The sequence below is a fragment of the Monodelphis domestica genome, chromosome 3 (assembly GCF_027887165.1).
Source record: "Monodelphis domestica isolate mMonDom1 chromosome 3, mMonDom1.pri, whole genome shotgun sequence".
In the NCBI taxonomy this organism is placed as follows: domain Eukaryota; kingdom Metazoa; phylum Chordata; class Mammalia; order Didelphimorphia; family Didelphidae; genus Monodelphis; species Monodelphis domestica.
The window spans coordinates 10,231,416-10,249,117 of NC_077229.1; the positions used below are offsets into that span (position 1 = coordinate 10,231,416).

Sequence of the window (17,702 nt, forward strand, 5' to 3'; positions counted from 1 at the left end):
AAGTGGTCTAAGGCTTAGGAAGTAGAGACAGAAGTTCTGTAGTATAGAAATCTGATTGCGTTATGATTGTAGGTCAGCATTTGTTAATGTTAGACGATATTTCTTAGTGACTATAAGTTATTTGCATGTTCAGTATGTTATTGAATTGTTGAGATGACTTGGAAAGTGTTACTGGTTTTGCTTTGGAATACGATGTTCATGGAATTCTGCTACCTAAGCCAGTTTCCTATGACCCATTCTTAGCTCACTATTTAGATAGCTAGAACAGCTAAGATGAGTTTAAGATGTTGTTATGGGGGGGTGTAAGAGTATATTTCAGATAGCAAAGAGTTAAAAACATAGACAGATTAGAGGATTATAAGGTAAGTATCATGGAAAAATGCAAGTTGCATTTTTTGCTAATAAAAGTGGGGATTGTGGCAGAGTGCCTGTCAATCAAGAACCAGGGCTCCAAATGGAATGTTCCCAGGAGTTGGCAGATGAACGGACTGTGGGGGGGGAGGAGGAAGCAAAGGGGACTTGACTTGGAGTCACTCTCTCTGAAGGTTGAACCTGGCTGAAGGACTCTTGTAGGGCTGACTTGGTTGTGGGGAGCTCTCTGACCAAGGGAGAGATCTCTGTTCTTTCTGAGATTTTGACTGACCAGGAATTGGAGGAAAGCCAGGCTGAAGGAGAGATTTTGGACTTTGTTTTCTCTCTAGAGGAGTTGTCTCAGATGGAAGGACCCTTGGGGGAGGGGGAGCTTCAGAAATTAAGCTGAGAGACTTTGCTGACTATGTGAAGAAGAAGGAAGATTTTGAACAGCTGTTGTCCTCCATATCCCTAAATGACTTAGAGTCACAGCTTGTCACTGGACTACTTTCTCAAACCCTCATTTTTGATTAGGGACATCCTCATCCATCTTGCCTCAGTTTCCCATCTTGTTATGCCAATAACCACCTGACTTGAAAAGGAAATGAATATCTTCATAGTTCACACATGGGGGAGGGAAGAAGCCAAAGGCTTCAAGAAGAACTGGGAGGAGAGGGTTGGAGAAGGGAGGGAGTGAAGGGAGGAAGAGGTTAAAAGGATATATTGATCCATCAGCCATCGGTAGAGATCAGTAGGCAAACCCCCAGAACATTCCCCAGAGCAGTTCCCTTGTGTAGCAGTTCCCCTATATCAGCATCCCTGTGTGGCAGCATCCCTCAGAATTTCTCACTACTACCCTCCATCACAAATAAGCAGCCTCAGGTTCCCTTAGAAGTTCTCTCTAGTCAAAGGCAAAGGACAGCAGTCATTGCAGAAGAAACATTTCCCCTCACTTTACCTTCTCTATTTCAATAATCAATAGTTTCCTCAGTCTACATTCTCTATTTCAATAAGAAAGTTTCCTCAGTTTACCTATTCTATTTTAGTCGGCAGGAGCATTTGAACTCAGATATTCTTCATTTCAGTTCCAGAAGTCTATGCTCTGGGCCCTCAGGGTGCCACCATGGTCTGACATCAGGGGATGGCCAAGGATCTGCTGTCACCATGCTAGCACCATCCCTTCATATGGGTATTCTCCTCTCTTCCCAAGTCAGTCTCTCTCTTGCACTCTTCCCATTCTCCAATCTCTCTCTGAGCATCTTTTACTGCTCAGAAGCCCTAAGGCACTCCTTCATTGCCCTCTACTGGAGGCTGGGAAATGTTCACTTGCAAGATGAGACCTGAGCAAGAGTAAGACCCATGACTCCATCCAATATGAGAAGCTCTTGGTGTTGAGGAGGACTCCCCCTGGGAGGGTCAGGGACTTGGTACCTGCAGCTAATAGCTAATGAGGATTCACTAATATGCTCTGAGCTATCTTGACCCTACCACGTGTGACACTGTTGTGCAGAAAATGAGGTGGGACTCAAGGGACCATGAATTCTGTCCAGTGACTCCTGATCAGGAAACCCAACACTGGACAAGGGTCTGAGGACCTTCATCCCACCTCCCACATTCCATGAAGGGTCTTTAATTTCTCTCTGGGTTCTGGGGATTCCCCTGAGACTTGTGCTTGCCTTTGTCAACTTGTAATGGCTCAGGCTCCCATTCTGCTCATGTAACCTTTCTAATCAGCCAATGAACACAATTGGTTTCATAAAATTATATTCATTGAGATAATACAGAAAATAAAACAGTTTCAAATCTTTTCACTCAACAACTAGGGACGCTTTCTCTCCTCTACAATCCAGTGTAGTGGAGAGAATGGACTCCCTCTAGAACTACTTTGGCCTTTATGTCTATCCCATTCAGTTTCCTTGTAGATCAGGTCCGGCCCCAGGCTCAGTGCTCTCATGATGTGACCATAGCCCTTCGCAAGAATCCAGATATAAACCCCCAAAGTGTTCTTTATATGGAAAAAGGCCACTTACTATTAAATTGTAGAAACCGGGATCAGGTATTCAATAACATGAATTTTAGGAAAAATGGTAATTTCAGAAATAAAGCCATAGCAATAATCAAAATTACAATCAAACAATTACAGAAATATACTCCAAGTGTCACGAATGACACCTCACAGCAAAATACCCAAGAACAATATCTCAACAGTGGAGCTTGTCCACTCTGTACTCAGGGTGACAATCCCCTCAGAGTGGGGGATCCCAGAGGAATACTCATGGATCTTTATGAACATGAGACGTGGGGAGGGGAGGGGGAATAAGGGCCTGGGATCAAGGAGTGAAACCTTTGATTCCGCAGACCCTGATGTTTTAATGCCAATCATCCCTGTTCATTATCCCCCATGTATGGTAATGAAGCTCGTGTAACCCTAAAAGTGGGGAACACATACAATGATTGCCTCTTAGATACAGGAGCTTCCAAATCATTTTTGATGAATAAACCAGATGCTGAGTGCAGTTCTATTGGCTCTCTAAATGGAGTAGGTGTATCAGGAACACCTCAAAAGGTACTAAAGCTTTCCCGCCAGGGGCCCTCAGAGGCAGGACCAGAGGAATCTACATGAATGATGGTACTCAGGAGGGGAAGGAAACTGAAAGAGTCTGGAGGTGAGTTTGAAGCTTTTTCAGACTCTTCCCCTCCCAACAGTAAAGACACCTCTGTAATGCGATTTATTCCTTATTTTTTATGTTTCCCTCTCCTATGGTTGGACTGGAGACAATACCATTTTAAGAGTCCACAGACAAATGGACACTGTTTTGGGAACACAGTGAATTCCTGAAAATTCTTACTATGGCTTTTCTTTATATTTTCAATGGAATATCTCTTTTTCCCCTTTCTTATTTCTTGTACTTAAAATACATATAATCAATATTATTTTTATTTGCAATATAATAAGTTTAAAATATCCATTTGCTCCAATATTGATTCATAACCCAAAGTTTTAGACGATGGAAACCTGCCACTGATTGATAAGTGTTATGAGACTTTGATTAAGGATCACGTCTGATCCCCGGAAAAGGCCTCACAGAAGAGCCGCTGCACAGTAGGAAGGAAGCACAAGGTTAATCTGCACAGTGCCTACAAGCACACGGTCAAGGAGACCAACCAATGCCAGTGCGATTGATGAGTTTCTGCACCAAAACAGAGGACTTGTTTGAAGTTGGAGGTTGTGGCTGTTTGACATACATCAGAAGCATGTCTTCCCCATGGCACATTCTGACGTGTACCCAAGCTCAGCCACCATCTTGGCTCCCACATCCTTAATAGTGAAAGTAAAACAAGACCTTTTACACAGAAATTCTACTTTTTTCTCTCTCTTATAATATGACAACTTCCTGTAATCCTGGCTACCAATGGGTAAATGCAAGATTACTGAATTTGTCCTACAGACTTGTAAGACAGAAATGACTTCAATTGAACCCTGACTTAAGAAATTGTTATGGATTTATTGTTTACTCGGTAATTTTATATACATTGATTTTTGATACTTTGGTTTTGATTTTGATTTTCTTTTATCCAAAAATTTATTTTTTTTATGTTTTGGGTTTTATTTTGACACTTGATTCACACACCCCATAACTCATCCATGTATCCTGAGTTGATCTGGGTGTTGGTCAACACCCTTTTCATGGAGGGTTGTGAGATTTTCATTAAATACAAGATTAAAAAAATTTTTTTGAGAAAAGTTTCAGGAAAAGAAACTTGTTAAGTCTTTGTATCTAGAAGATGAACTATTTGGAGAAAATGCCATAAAGAAACCTACACTAATTGGAAGATCCAGAATTAATTTTGGGATGTAATTAATTGAACTGAAGGGGGTTGTACATATTTATTCTGAATGTAAACTCTTATGACAGAGGGGACTTCTCCCTAATTGGCATTTTTGTCAATGTACCTAGTCAACATTGATTTTTCTTTCTCTCTTCTATTTCCCTCTTATCTCTATTGTAATTTCCTCTTAGAATGTGTGCTATTGTGTGCATTTTTAGTAAGAGGTTCTTAGAGGTATAAGAGAGTTATGTTGAAATGATCAATTGAGGAGACTAGTCTCCCCAAAGATCACAGGGGGAATTATGAAGATTGTAATATTTATTGGGAAAATGGGGTAATTGATTAACAGGGGATCCGGAAGGTTTTGTAACAGGGAATGGAGGAGTTGAATGGAGAGAGAGAATATGGCTGCTGGTGAGGTGAAAGGAGAGAGATGTCCCCTGACGAGAGGCCATGCAACTATGGGTTATAGGCACTGACTACGGGAAAAAGGAATAATAACAGATTGAGAAATAATAACTATAGAAATTACTATGATAATCATAATAATAGAAATAATAGCAATCACAACTTTAGAACTGATAGAAATAACTATAATAACCATAGGAATCATAATGGCAATAAAATAATGACAGTGCTCCAAATGAGGAAAATTATAATACCCAACACAATGCCCAAAAGCAATATATAAAAAATGGAGCTCATCCACTCTATACTCTGGGTGAACATCTCAATCAGAGTGGGGATTCCAGAAAACTGCCCTAGCACATTTATAAAGGGGGAGGGGGGAGGACCTTGGAATCAAAGAGTAAAACCTTTGATTTCCAAACCCTGATATTTTAATGGCAGTAATCCCTATACACGCCCCTCCCCCCCTGCAGAGTAAGGAACCTCATATCACTTTAAAGGTGGGAAATTCATAAGATGATTGTCATTTGGACAGTGGGGCATCTAGGTCAGTTTTGGTAAGCAAACCAGATGCAAAATGTGACCCTATTGGCTCTCTAAATGTAGTAGGTGTATCAGGAAAACCTTTAAAGGTCCAAAAATTTTCTCCTTGCATGGTATGTGTGGGACCCCTAACTGTTGACCATTCTTTTCTTTTAATGCTTGTATCCTCCATAAATATGAGGGATTTACTATGCAAACTACAAGCTACAATAATTTGCGTTCCAGACAGCTCCTTATCATTGCAAACACCGGAGGAATCGGTAAAATTACTCCCTGTACTTCTCTCAGAGAGCCAGGAAGCAAAAGAGATTTCTATCTTTGTAATACCTACAGATATTTTCTTTGGGCCCCATCTTCTGATGTAGACTTACTTAAATCAGCTGTTCCTGTGCAGATTAAAACTAAATCTAGCCCACCTCCTTCCATTCCTCAATATCCACTCTCAAAAGAGGCAATTGAGGGTATTCCCCCAGTATTAAATTCATTAATTGATCAGGGAATAATAATCCCATGTAAATCTGAATACAACGTGCCCATCCTGCGGGTTAAAAAAAGGGGGGGGCCTATGTCAAGTACCTCTATAGATTTGTACAGGATTTCAGGGCTGTGAACCATCATGTTATAAAGAGACAATCAATAGTTTCCAACATAAATACTATTATTTCCTCTATTCCTAGCATAGCTACATACCTTACACTAGTTGACTTTTGCTCAGATTTTTTTTTCATTCCCATACAAGAGAACTCCAGGCATATCTTTGCTTTCAAATGGAATGGCTCACAGTTACATGGAGTCAACTGCCACAGGGTTATGTGGAAAGCCCGTTTATTTGCACAAATTTTGAGCCAAGACACAGATAATATTAATATTTAAAAATAACAAATTAATCAAATATATAGATGATCTACTCTTGGCTTTAACAGACACAGAAGCACATCAGCAATATACTAAAAACATTCTTTTGGAATTGCACAAAAGAGGGCATCAGATTTTGAAGGATAAAGTTCAGTGGTTTCTCCCTATAGTAGAATATTTGGGGTTCATCATGACTGTGGGTGCCCATTGTTTTTCTCCCAAACAAAATGAAAATATTTAAAATTTAAGCACTCCTACCACTAAAAACAGTTGAGAGCAATTTTAGAAGCAACAGGGTTTTGTAGACAATGGATTCTTTGCTATAGGGAAATTACTAAGCCCCTTGTAGCACTAACAAGGGATTTGGTCCCTGAACCACTCACATTAGAGCCAGAATAGCTGTCAGGTCTATCATATGTAATACAGGCTTTCCTGTCAGCCCCTGTTCTAGGCATCCCAAATTACAACAAGCAATTTACTTTGTATGTACATGAGTGAAGAGGGGTAGTTTCAGGTGTTTTAACTCAGACTTTGGGGCCTTCTCGGTGTCCAATTCCTTATTATTCTGCCCGACTGGACCCAGTAGCTTCAGGAATACCACCATGTCTTAGAGGAATAGCTGCTACAACCTTACTAGTGACAAAAACTGTTGATCTGGTATTAGGATGCCCATTAATAATTATGTGTCCACAAGAGGTAGAAGAATTGTTGCTAAGGCATAGAACACAGGCATTCTTGGATCAGAGAATTACAAGGTTTGAAATAACTTTGTTAAATAGCAAAAACAATACCATGAAATGCTGTACAACCATTAATCCTGCCACCTTGCTTCCAGATTTACAATTTCAGGAGAACCATTACACAGTTGTCAAACACTAGTGTCCATGGCAAAAAAGCCTCAAGATAATCTCTTGGACACTCCCTTAGACAATCCAGATCTGGTCTTATTTATTGATGGTTCCTCTTTTATGAGGGATGACATACACTACACTAGAACTGCTATAGTCATAGAATTTGTCACTGAGTTGTCAGCTTCACTGCCCTCTAATATTAGAGCTCAAGGAGCAGAACTCATAGCCCTGAAACACGCCTGTATATTTGCCAAGGATCAAAAGGCAACAATTTATATGGATTCTAGATATGATTTTGGCATTTGTCACTCAATCGACATGCTGTGGATCCAGAGAGGATTTATAACCTCAGCTGGAAAATCTATAGCTAATGCAGAAATTATTAATGTAGTTCTTTCTGCTCTCCAGCTGCTTGAAGCCCTAGTTGTTGTTCATTGCTCTGCCCATACAGGTGGCACTGACCTTATCTCTAGGGGAAATGATTGAACAGATGCCGCTGCAAAGCTAGCAGCCATAGAAGGACCTGAATTAATTTTAACATTAACAACCACTGATGGCTTAAATTTATGACTTTCCTATAATGAAAAGAGAGTAGAAAAATGGAAACAAAAATTCAAAGCAAAGCAGATTAATGGAGTATGAGTGTAATCTGAAGGAAATCCCATGTTCCCTAGAAGTTTCTATCACCAAATTTGCCAATCTATTCATAAAAATGGTCGCTTTGGCACCCAGAGTATCGTGGCCTCTGTTAATAATGTATGGATAGCCCTTGGTATAATTGCTATAGCCTCTAAAGTGTATACAGCCTGCTCTACCTGCCAAACATATAACAAACATGCCTTTCATGGCAAAAACGTTGATGGGCGTCCCCTGGCATACACACTTTTTAAGCATCTACAGATACATTTCATCACAATGCTAAATGCTGGACATTATAAATTTTGTGTAGTCATAATAGAGCAATTGACCAGATGGCTGGAATCATTTCCTGTGACCCGAGCCACAGTGGCTTTTGTTGCTAAGGTGCTTTTAAAAGAAATTATTCCTCGTTTTGGCCTGCCAGCACATATTGATTCAGATAGAGAAAGTCATTTTAGTGATTCTCTTGTAAATCAGATATATTCTTGCTTGGGGATAACTCCCAAATTCCATGTTCCATATCAACCCCAGAGCTCAGGCCAAGTTGAAAGAATGAACAGAGAACTTAAAAGTCAGAGTTTCCTCTCCTGCCACAGTAAGCTGAATCAGGACTTAATGACATCAGAGAGCAAAGAGATGTTTCCTCTGGGAAGGGCTGCCAGGCTGAGCTGCTGGGAAGCCTCTGACCCAGGAAAGGCTGAGCAAAGGCTGCACCCATTGTTGACCTCCCCCAACAAGGAGGTGACTGTGTGGGGCTTCTTCTCAGCACTGACTTTGGAGGCCTCCCCAGGCTTTGGCTGTGAGTCCTGTCCATCACTCACCTGTGCCTTCCTTTAGCTCTTCCTCTCTGTTCCCTGTCAAATCCCCATCCTTGTGGCAGCGAGATCCAAGTGATATGGAGATCTAATCCCCCCTCCATGCAGATGGCCCTAGGCAGGGTCTGGGTCTCCCTCAGGGACTCCTTCAGGATGCTGGGAGGACACAAATGGCCCCAGACTCAGCTGAGAGGCTGCCCAAAGCCCCCTGAGGAGCACCCTATGAGGGACTGCCCAAGCATCTGCCAGGAAGCAGGTTAAACCATGGAACACTCTGATACAAAAATATCCCATCCCCTCCACGGTGGTCTCTGGAAGGCAGGGAGGTCTAGACTCTCATCCTGGTCTTCCTCAGGGCAAGCACAGTGCCTGGCACTTAGCACAGAACAAAGAAACATTTCATTGGTTCATTGATTGACTGAATATCTGAGAACCTGTGACTTCTCAGAGGTGCAATTATTAAAGTTTCTGGAGATTGGATATTAATTCATAGTTATGTATTATTAAACGTGAGAGAGAGACAGAGACACAGAGACAGATACAAAGAGACCCAGAGAGACACAGAGACAGAGATAGACCGAGACAGACAGATAGAGACAGACAGAGATACAGACAGACAGAGATCCCCGGGCTTCCCTTCCCTTCTAGGTACAGATGCTCCCTCTGGGCAGCAGGCCCAGATCCCCCTGTCAGGGAAGGTCAGGCCCAGGAGAGAACACCAGCTCCAGCCCTGGTAGAGACCAGCTTCCTGTCTCTGGCCAGGCTTTTCCTCTCCTCCTCAGAGTCTCTGACTGGCCTCTTTCAGCTTCAGTCCTGCATTTGATACACACCAGCACAGGGTATTCTGGACAGCCTCTCCCAGACCTCTCCAGGCTCTGCCAGAAGGCCGCACAGACACACCTGCAGAGTCACTGCAAAGTGGGGCAGCTTTCCAGAATCTGGTTGTCAAACTGAATCAGTCCATGTGATTTCTATTACACTGACCCAGCGGGCTTGTGGGGGAGCCCAGAAGGCCTGGAAGCTGAGCCCAGCTGGGCCTGGGGAGCTCCATGAGGATGGCAGACAGGACAGGCTGGCCTGAACCAGAGAGCAGAGTTTCCTGTAGGTCCAGGAGCCCCAGCAGGCTGGGATGGGGCAGCAGGCAGGGCTTGGGCTCTGGGAAGGCTCAAAGGCCAGTAAGAACCTTTCCCCAGTGAGAGGCCACAATTTCTATCCCTGGAACTGGGCCTGGATCAGTGCCTGCTAGCAGAGTGTGCTGAGGACAGAAGGCCAGGCCAGGGAAGGGGCTGAGTTCAGGGGCTGCTCTGGGTGCCTCAGGCTGGGGTTCAAGGGAGGCTCCACGTTTGGGTGGCCTGACAGAAGAGGTAGCAGGAACCTCCCTCTGCCTGGGGGCCCTGAGATCTGCCCCTTTGTGGCCTGGATGTGGGTCTTGTAGCCAGCAGGGGACGCTGTGGTGCTGGTCCTGGGCAGGCAGGGAGGGCCTGGGGAGCCTGGAGGTGTTGGGGGGGGGGATGAGTCCAGCTGGCTGTACCTGTGGCTGCTCTGAGCCCTGTCATTCCCCCTGGGTGACGGCTCAGCTGTGCTGGGCCAAGTGACTCCAACAACCCCCCTGCATGAAGGGCTGCCCCCCCTGGGAACTGGAACCCCAAGAAAGGGTGCAGGTGGGGTCTAGAGGAGGCTGAAGCAGGCCCAGATTTGCATCAATCCCCGCCTGCCCATCAGCCACCATCACAGGGTAACCAGGAGAGAATAAGAGGGAGCTGAGAGAGGCCAGACTCAGCTGGGAGCTCTTTGAAGCTGAGCTCTCGGGTCCTCTCGCCATGGCCTGGCCTCTTGTCTGTCTCTCATTGCTCTCCTTCTGCTCAGGTCAGGACCATCCCAGACCTCCCCTTTGGCCTCCTCCTCCCTCCCTGTTCTTGCCTCTCAGGAGGATCTCAAAGCACCTTCTGGCTTCCTCCTTGTTCAGGGTCATTAATGAATTTCTCTGTTTGCAGGCTCCCTCTCCCAGGATGTGGTGACTCAGCCTCCCTCTGCCTCTGCAGCCCTGGGGAGCTCGGCCAGACTCTCCTGCACCCTGAGCAGTGAGCTCAGTGGTAGAACTGTTGTTTGGCACCAGCAGAGCCCAGGAAAGGCCCCTCGGTACCTCCTGTATATCTATAGCAGTGGAGGTACAGGCAGGGGCGACGGGATCCCTGAGCGCTTCTCTGGCTCCGGATCTGGGACTAACCGATTCCTGTCCATCAGCAACGTCCAGCCTGAGGATGAGGCCGATTATTTCTGCCAGTCAGATTACTACCCTGGTGGTAGCTATGTTTCTACACAGTGATGCATTCAGTGAGGAAGTGGGACAAAAACCTCCTTGTCAGGCCTGCAGCAGCTTCTCGCTCCTCCCCAGGCTCCTGAGCAAGGCCAGGGTGCTGCTAGGGGAGAGTCAGCTGTTCTTTCTCTCCCAGTCTCTGTCCTCTTTGTGTCTCTTTCTCTCTGTCTGTTTGTCTGTCTCCCTGTCTTTCAAACTTTGCCTCTCCATTTCTGTCTCTTTTTCGGGCTCTTTCCTTCTGTCTCTCTGGGTGTCCTTCTTTCTCTCTGTGTGTGTCTCTATTTTACCCAGTTCAGCAGTGACTTGCCCAAGGTCACACAGACTAAAGCTGGAACTCAGGTCCTCTCACCCCATCACCTCTACTTTCTGCCATGTCCCAGCCCCCTTTGGGATGACCAAGACACCAGAGGAGTGATTCAGTTGAGCTTTCAGAACTGAGGATTTGGCTGGTGGAGAACAGCTGAGAGGAAGCTCCCTGCCATGCTCTGGCTGTGCCCCAGTTTCCTCTCAGGGAATAGAATCTTGTTTGTAAGAGGAGATCCCTTGAACCCCTGCCAGTGCTCACGAGGCCATGACTAGAGACACCCTCTAAGGGAAGAAAATGGGAAGAGAGGAGACAGAGGCAGCTGCTGACCATCCCTGCGCCATGATGTACACCTTGTGGCCAAGCGCCCACACCTCTACAAGCCTTGACAGGCATCCCCTGAGGAGAGGCTGAGTCCTGAGATGAGAAACCCTGCCCGGAGTCTGCAAAATCAGCCACATCATTGCAGGGCTGTGGAGGGGCTCTGAGGGCCTCCCTGCGGCCAGGACACTGTCGGGTGTATTCAGGCCTGGTTAGAAGCTGCTGACAGGTGACGAGCGAGAACTTGTCTGACCGTCTATCTGAGTCTGCCCAGCTTGGCTGGACCCCCATCGGGAGTCTCTTGTTCCCATGAAAAGGAGGAAGCAGCGTTTGGGTGGATTCCTGGCGGCCACCAGCTGATTTGGGCCCAGAAGTCCCAGGTGGGTCAAGAGAGCCGCCCTGAGAGGCTCTGGAGAGAGGAGGAGATTTCTCTGGGTTGGGGGAAAGGGGGGGCAGAGATTGAGAATAGGAGAGGGTTGAAGCAATGATGTGAGAGAATAATGGTGGGAAAGTTTCCTCAGACAGCTACAAAGACCAGAAGATCCCACAGAGCTGGGTCTGTGCCTCATCTGGTTCTAAGCATGTCTCAGGCTCTGAGCATGCTCCAATTCAGAGCTGGAGAAAAGCTGGGAAAGTATCAGCATCATTTCTGTCACTTTGTTAAGGACAGTTTTGAAAGCAGGATTGAGGAAGAGAAGCAAAGCAGTTGCAAGTCTAAGAAACGTGGATTCTCCATGGCAGAGCTCCCTCCTGGGGCTCCTTTGTAGGGAGAACCTGTGAATCCTGAGGTTCTAGTTTACTCTCACCATCTGACCCAGCTTCTGACAATGCTGATTTGATGCTGAATTTCATTAGGTTCTATTCTCGAAAGGAATTCAGGGAAAGAGGAGATCCAGGACCCTGGACAGAAGGAGGGAACTCAACCAGAGGAGCTGTTACCAGGACCAGCTTGACTGCAGATGGCTCAAGAAGAGGACAGCAATATCCCCGGAGCCCAGAAGGCAGCCTGCTGCATCCGGGGACTTTGAGTTCTCCCACCTAATGGTCAGCACGGAAGATCAGGGGCTCCCAGCCCCAAGGCAGCCCAGGACGGAAATCTTCTGGGTAGTTAGGAAGTCTGGGGCTTTCCAATGAGCCCGGCTGTGCAAACCAGCCCAGTGCACCCCAGATTGCAAGGCGTCTTCAGAGCCACTAATTCTGAATCAGGAAGACTCAAAGTTTGCTGCCCAGCCTGAGACAAGCGAACATTTCCCTCTGGCCAAAACAGGAGGTGTCGTGCCAAGAAAGCAATAAGCCAGAGCCCTGGAAAGAACATGCCGTATTATATAACGAACTGAGCAGACTGGGTCTAGAAAACACTGCTCAGAGCCACTCATGCCATCTCCATCCACTGGTTCTGTCTTGTAAATCATTGCCAATCATGGTTCCTGTCAAAGGCTTACTCCAATGACTGATGTCATTTCCCTATAAATTGTGGACCCAAACCAGTAAACATTACCACCGCCCAGCAAGAGGATGTCTGCAAGTCAAATCTGTAAGCCTGCTGGGTCGACCCTCCTGTAATCCTGGCCAATTTCTCTTGTCCCGCTTTCAATGACCCACCACATATCTGTGGAACAGATCTCTATAGTCTGGACAGCTGACTGTCTCACCAGTACCCTTCGTGTCTCTCTCATATTCTTTTGGTTTGTTTGTTGGTGACATTGTTATGCTAGAAGGGACGTGATGCCTTAATGGCCACCTGGCAAAGCCTCTCACAAATTTTTAATATTACATAAATTAACAGCCAAGTATCCTAGTTAACTCTCAATGTAACATGTCACCATCATCCTTCAGGAATTTCACTGGGGAAACTGAAGCCCAGAATCCCCCAAAAGGAGGGGGAGAAATAGTGAGAATTTAACTTTTATATATTGAATGATTCTCAAATACTTTGGAGGACAACGGAGCATTCCTGCTCTGCGGTCCCATCAAAGGCATCCTCTAGTCTCCTGCTTTGGCTATTTCTTTGTCCCAGGAATCCCCAGGAACGTCTTCCTTTCTATCAGGATTGGCCTGATCAGTGAAGGGACCAAGGGCTCCTTGCATGTGTGGGCTCCCATGACCTGGGCTGGGGAAGTCAGGAGAGCTGGCTAGCCCTCCTCTTCATGAGCTCCCCCCCCCATTAAAGTTGTCTGGGCTAAATAGGGGAGCCCTGAGTAATGAGCTCCTCATAGCCGGATTCTGCAGCTGTGGAACTAAAGCACAGGAAGATGCTAGCCGTGAGAGCACCAGGTAGCCCTGGAGCATGGTGTGAGGTTTACTGCTGGCCTAACCTGCCACCCTGCCACCATCAATAAACTTGTCTTCTTCCCCCTGAGTCAGACAATTGCCTTAATTTTAAACATAACAGGGGACAGACAGGCCCACGACGTGGCATATTTTGTCCAAACTTCTAGTCATAAACTAAAGAGACTGATAGCTGCAGCAGGAGGTGATATGGGGAGTCAACAGACCCCCCTCTGGCTTACAAGGTGTAAACCTCAAATTTCCTTAGACTTATAATTGTTGAAAATTTCACCATTGGGATATTTCATACTTGGAAAATTTCTTACTGATAGTCTATTGGAATGGGAACTCCATTGGCATGGGAGGTTCCTTCTCTTCCCTTCTTAAGATTACTTTAGGACAGAAACCCTTTGCTGAACAATGGAAAGGACTTTGACCTATGCTTAAGCATAGAACAGGAATTTCTTTGAGTCATGATTGATTTTAGAATTGATACAATGGAGATACTCCACCCTATTCAGTCCTAATAGGATTGAGTAAGGGCTGCAGCCTAGATCAAAATTTAATTATTCCAATCTCTACCATACTCAAGTTAACAGGATTTAGAAAGGGCTGGAACAAAGGAGTAAAGATTTAATCATTTGAAAAATATGACCTTCAACAGACATGTGCAAAAGCCAGAAACCTCTGGGCGGTCCTGGGTTAAGCGAGAGCCTCCATTGACAGGGAAATTGATGAAGAGTGATTGGTAGATGTGAGGACTGAGGGGAGGCAACTTGGATGGTGTCCTTAAAGATAGGAGGGTCTGGAGACTCGGGAGAGGGGGATTGAGTTTTTGGTCGGTGTGGTTCCTGGGCTCTGAGGAAGCTTGCTCTGAAGGAAGCGGAAGGTGGGGGCCTCTGAGACTGTTTCTCCATTTTGGACACGTGAGTGAAAGGGACTGATCTCTTTTCTTTGCCCCAGCTATCTAAGGGCTTGGGCCTTTTGGCCCAGCCTAAACAGAAGGGGTATTTAAGCCCTATTCCCTTCTCTCCCCTTTTCTCTCTCTCTATATATCTCTAATTCCTTTCTTGCTCCTATTGTAATTAAACTCCAAAAAAGGCTGACGGCTGACTTGAGTTTTTCATTTAGGAATTACATAGCTGATTCCTTGGCGACCTTAAATTAATATATATCAGTCTTTTAAGGTGATTCCCTTGTAACATTGTGGCTGACCACACGGGAGTCTAAAGAATCCTCTCAATAAAACTTTTTCCTTGCCTTTTTACTATACTGTTTCACCACTTAGTCCTTTTTTTTTTAAAAAAAAAAAAACTTGGCTTAAAGACACAGCTGCTAGAACACGTGAGTATAAAAAACTTTTTCTCTTTTCTCCTTAAGTTAAATTGGAATCAGCAGTTTTTTCTTTTTCTTCCCTTTAATCTTAAGGGACAGCTGGGTAGCTCAGCGGATTGAGAGCCAGCCCTAGAGGCAGAAGGTCCTGGGTTCAAATTGGACCTCAGATACTTCCCAGCTGTGTGACTCTGATAGACAGAAAACAGCTGTTTTTAAATCTCAGCAACAGGACTCTAAAGTCCTGGCTGGAAGAACTGTTTCTAAATATCCTTTCCCTTAAGGAACAACTTCCTGGATTAAAAAAAAAAAAAACCCTGTGGAAAGTTTGTTGCTTTGCCCTGCTCCCCACGTGTTTTGTGAAATTACAAAATATACATATAAAAATGAGTACTACATTCTTTGACAATTATATGGCAGCTGAAGAAGTAGGGGCATTGAGGAATGAAGGATACCTCCAAATTTTTATATTAATAGGTACTGTCATTTTTGTACTCCTCAATACTATATTTAGAGATGAAAAAATAAAAAATATTGAGGATAAAATAAAACAAAATGAGGATAAAATAAAACAAAATGAGGATAAAATAAAACAAAATGAGGATAAAATAAAACAAAATGAGGATAAAATAGAAAATATTGAGGATAAAATAGAAAATGTTGAGGATAAAATAGAAAAAAATGAGGATAAAATAGAAAATATTGAGGATAAAATAGAAAATATTGAGGATAAAATAGAAAAAATTGAGGATACAATAGAAAAAATTGAGGATACAATAGAAAAAATTGAGGATAAAATAGGAAATATTGAGAATAAAATAGAAAAACTTGAGGATAAAATAGGAAATATTGAGAATAAAATAGGAAATATTGAGGATAAAATGGGAGATATGGAAGATAAAATAGGAAAAATTGAGGATAAAATGCAAGCCCAATTAGAAGATCTAAAATGTTTCTTACAGGATCAATGGGCAAACACCCACTCTACCAGAAACAGACCTGTTTCTGAACCTTTGAATGAGGAAATTTCCTTCCCTGAAATAGAGATGGAAAACACCTTCCCTATAGCCCAGTTAACAGACTGCTTCTCTCGTGCAGTGCAAATCTTGTCTGAATTTAATCCCCAAAACCCTTCCCCTGCAATCCCAGCTTCTCATGTTCCTTCTCCTACAGAAAACCAAATTCCAATGCAAGGGAGATCTTGTCCTCCTAGAGAAACCTGTCCTTGTCAAACTGACCCACAGGTGCAAAATTCAACTAGAGGCCTGTTTCCTCTAAGAGAAGTACCTGAAATAGGACGAAATGGGGATGTGGTGACTTTAAGACATAGGATACCGTTTACTCCCCAAGAAATAAATGAATTTACACGAAATATCCCCACATATGAACAAGATCCTTTTCTAGTAACAAAAAAGATGGGAGACATATTTTTTCAATATAATCCGTCTTACAAGGACGTTGAGATCTTACTACAGGCTTTTTTAAGAGAACGTGAAAAAAATAAAATAATTGCTCATGTCAACAAAACCCGGGGGCGTAATGCAGCACATTGGCCATCTCAGGATCCCGAATGGGACTATAATAATCCTGAGGACTATCTACAACTATACCGTTGTAGAGAGGCCATCCTCACGGCCATGAAGGAATGTGCGGACAGTACAGATAAGTGGATGGAACTGGAAAAAATTAAGCAAAAGGAAAACGAAACACCCTCCAGATTTATGGACAGAATTATCGAGTTTGGGGACAGATACTTAGATTGGGACTTAAATAAAGAGAATAGTTTAAGACAAGTTAGAAGAATCTTTGTAAATAATTCTTGCAGAGTAATTAAAAATTATTTTAAAACACAATGCCCAAGATGGTCAGATATGGACCTTGAAGAATTGCGAAAAACAGCTATATATGTTTTTAAGGGAAATGAAGAAAAGGAGAAAGAGAATAATGATGACATGGAGGAAATGAAGAAAAAAATGAGATGTGTAATAGATAGGATAACTAAATTAGAAAGTGGGCATGATAATGAACCAACGACAATTGCCCCTCTCCAGAAATCCAATTATCAATCCATTACTTGCCACTTCTGTGAGAAGAAGGGCCACAAAATGATGGAATGTAGAACCTTTCTTAAGATGTTTGGAAGGAATACACACTTTAATAATGGTTTTAGAAATAATAACTATAGAAATTATGATAATGGTTATAGAAACCAGAATTCTAGAAATTATAATAATGACTATGGAAATAACTATAATGAATATAGAAATAAGAACTTTAGAAACCAGAATTATAGAAATAGGAATTGGGAATTTAATGACAATGCTCAAATTGAAGAAAATTTTAATGATAATACTCAACAATATATGAGAAATGCGCTCGTCCAAAAATTACTCGAGGTACTAATGACCCTCAGAGAGGTGCCCTTCAGGGGGGTGCCCAAGGAATATCCCAAACACAATGATGGTGCCCAGGGGGGGCTGGGGCACAGGAATCAGAGGATACAACCTTTGATTTCCCAGACCCTGATGTCCTACTACCCGTTGTCCCTATCCACTGCCCTCCCCATACTAATGAACCCCATGTTACCTTAAAAGTGGGTAACACTTATTATGATTGTCTATTAGACACCGGAGCTTCCTGGTCTGTATTAAAGAGAACACCTGATTTACAATGTTATTCTATTGGCTCAGAGAATGTAATGGGAGTATCAGGAATAACCCAAAGAGTTAAAAGACTTCCTCCTAGAATGGTGTCTGTAGGACCCCTAGAGGTACAACACTCCTTCCTTTTGATGCCTGACTCCCCTTTAAATTTGCTGGGGAGGGACCTTCTATGCAAACTCAGAGCCACAATAACCTGCTCCCCAG

The 17,702-nt window shown here is 43.8% G+C and overlaps 1 gene segment (V, D, J or C); it reads left to right on the forward strand.

Moving 5' to 3' along the window:
- Positions 1-10,022: 10,022 nt before the first annotated feature.
- Positions 10,023-10,619, forward strand: LOC100619217 (immunoglobulin lambda variable 4-69-like). The segment is given in 2 exon segments: positions 10,023-10,159; positions 10,288-10,619. Coding segments are annotated over 2 exon segments (378 nt in total).
- Positions 10,620-17,702: the final 7,083 nt, after the last annotated feature.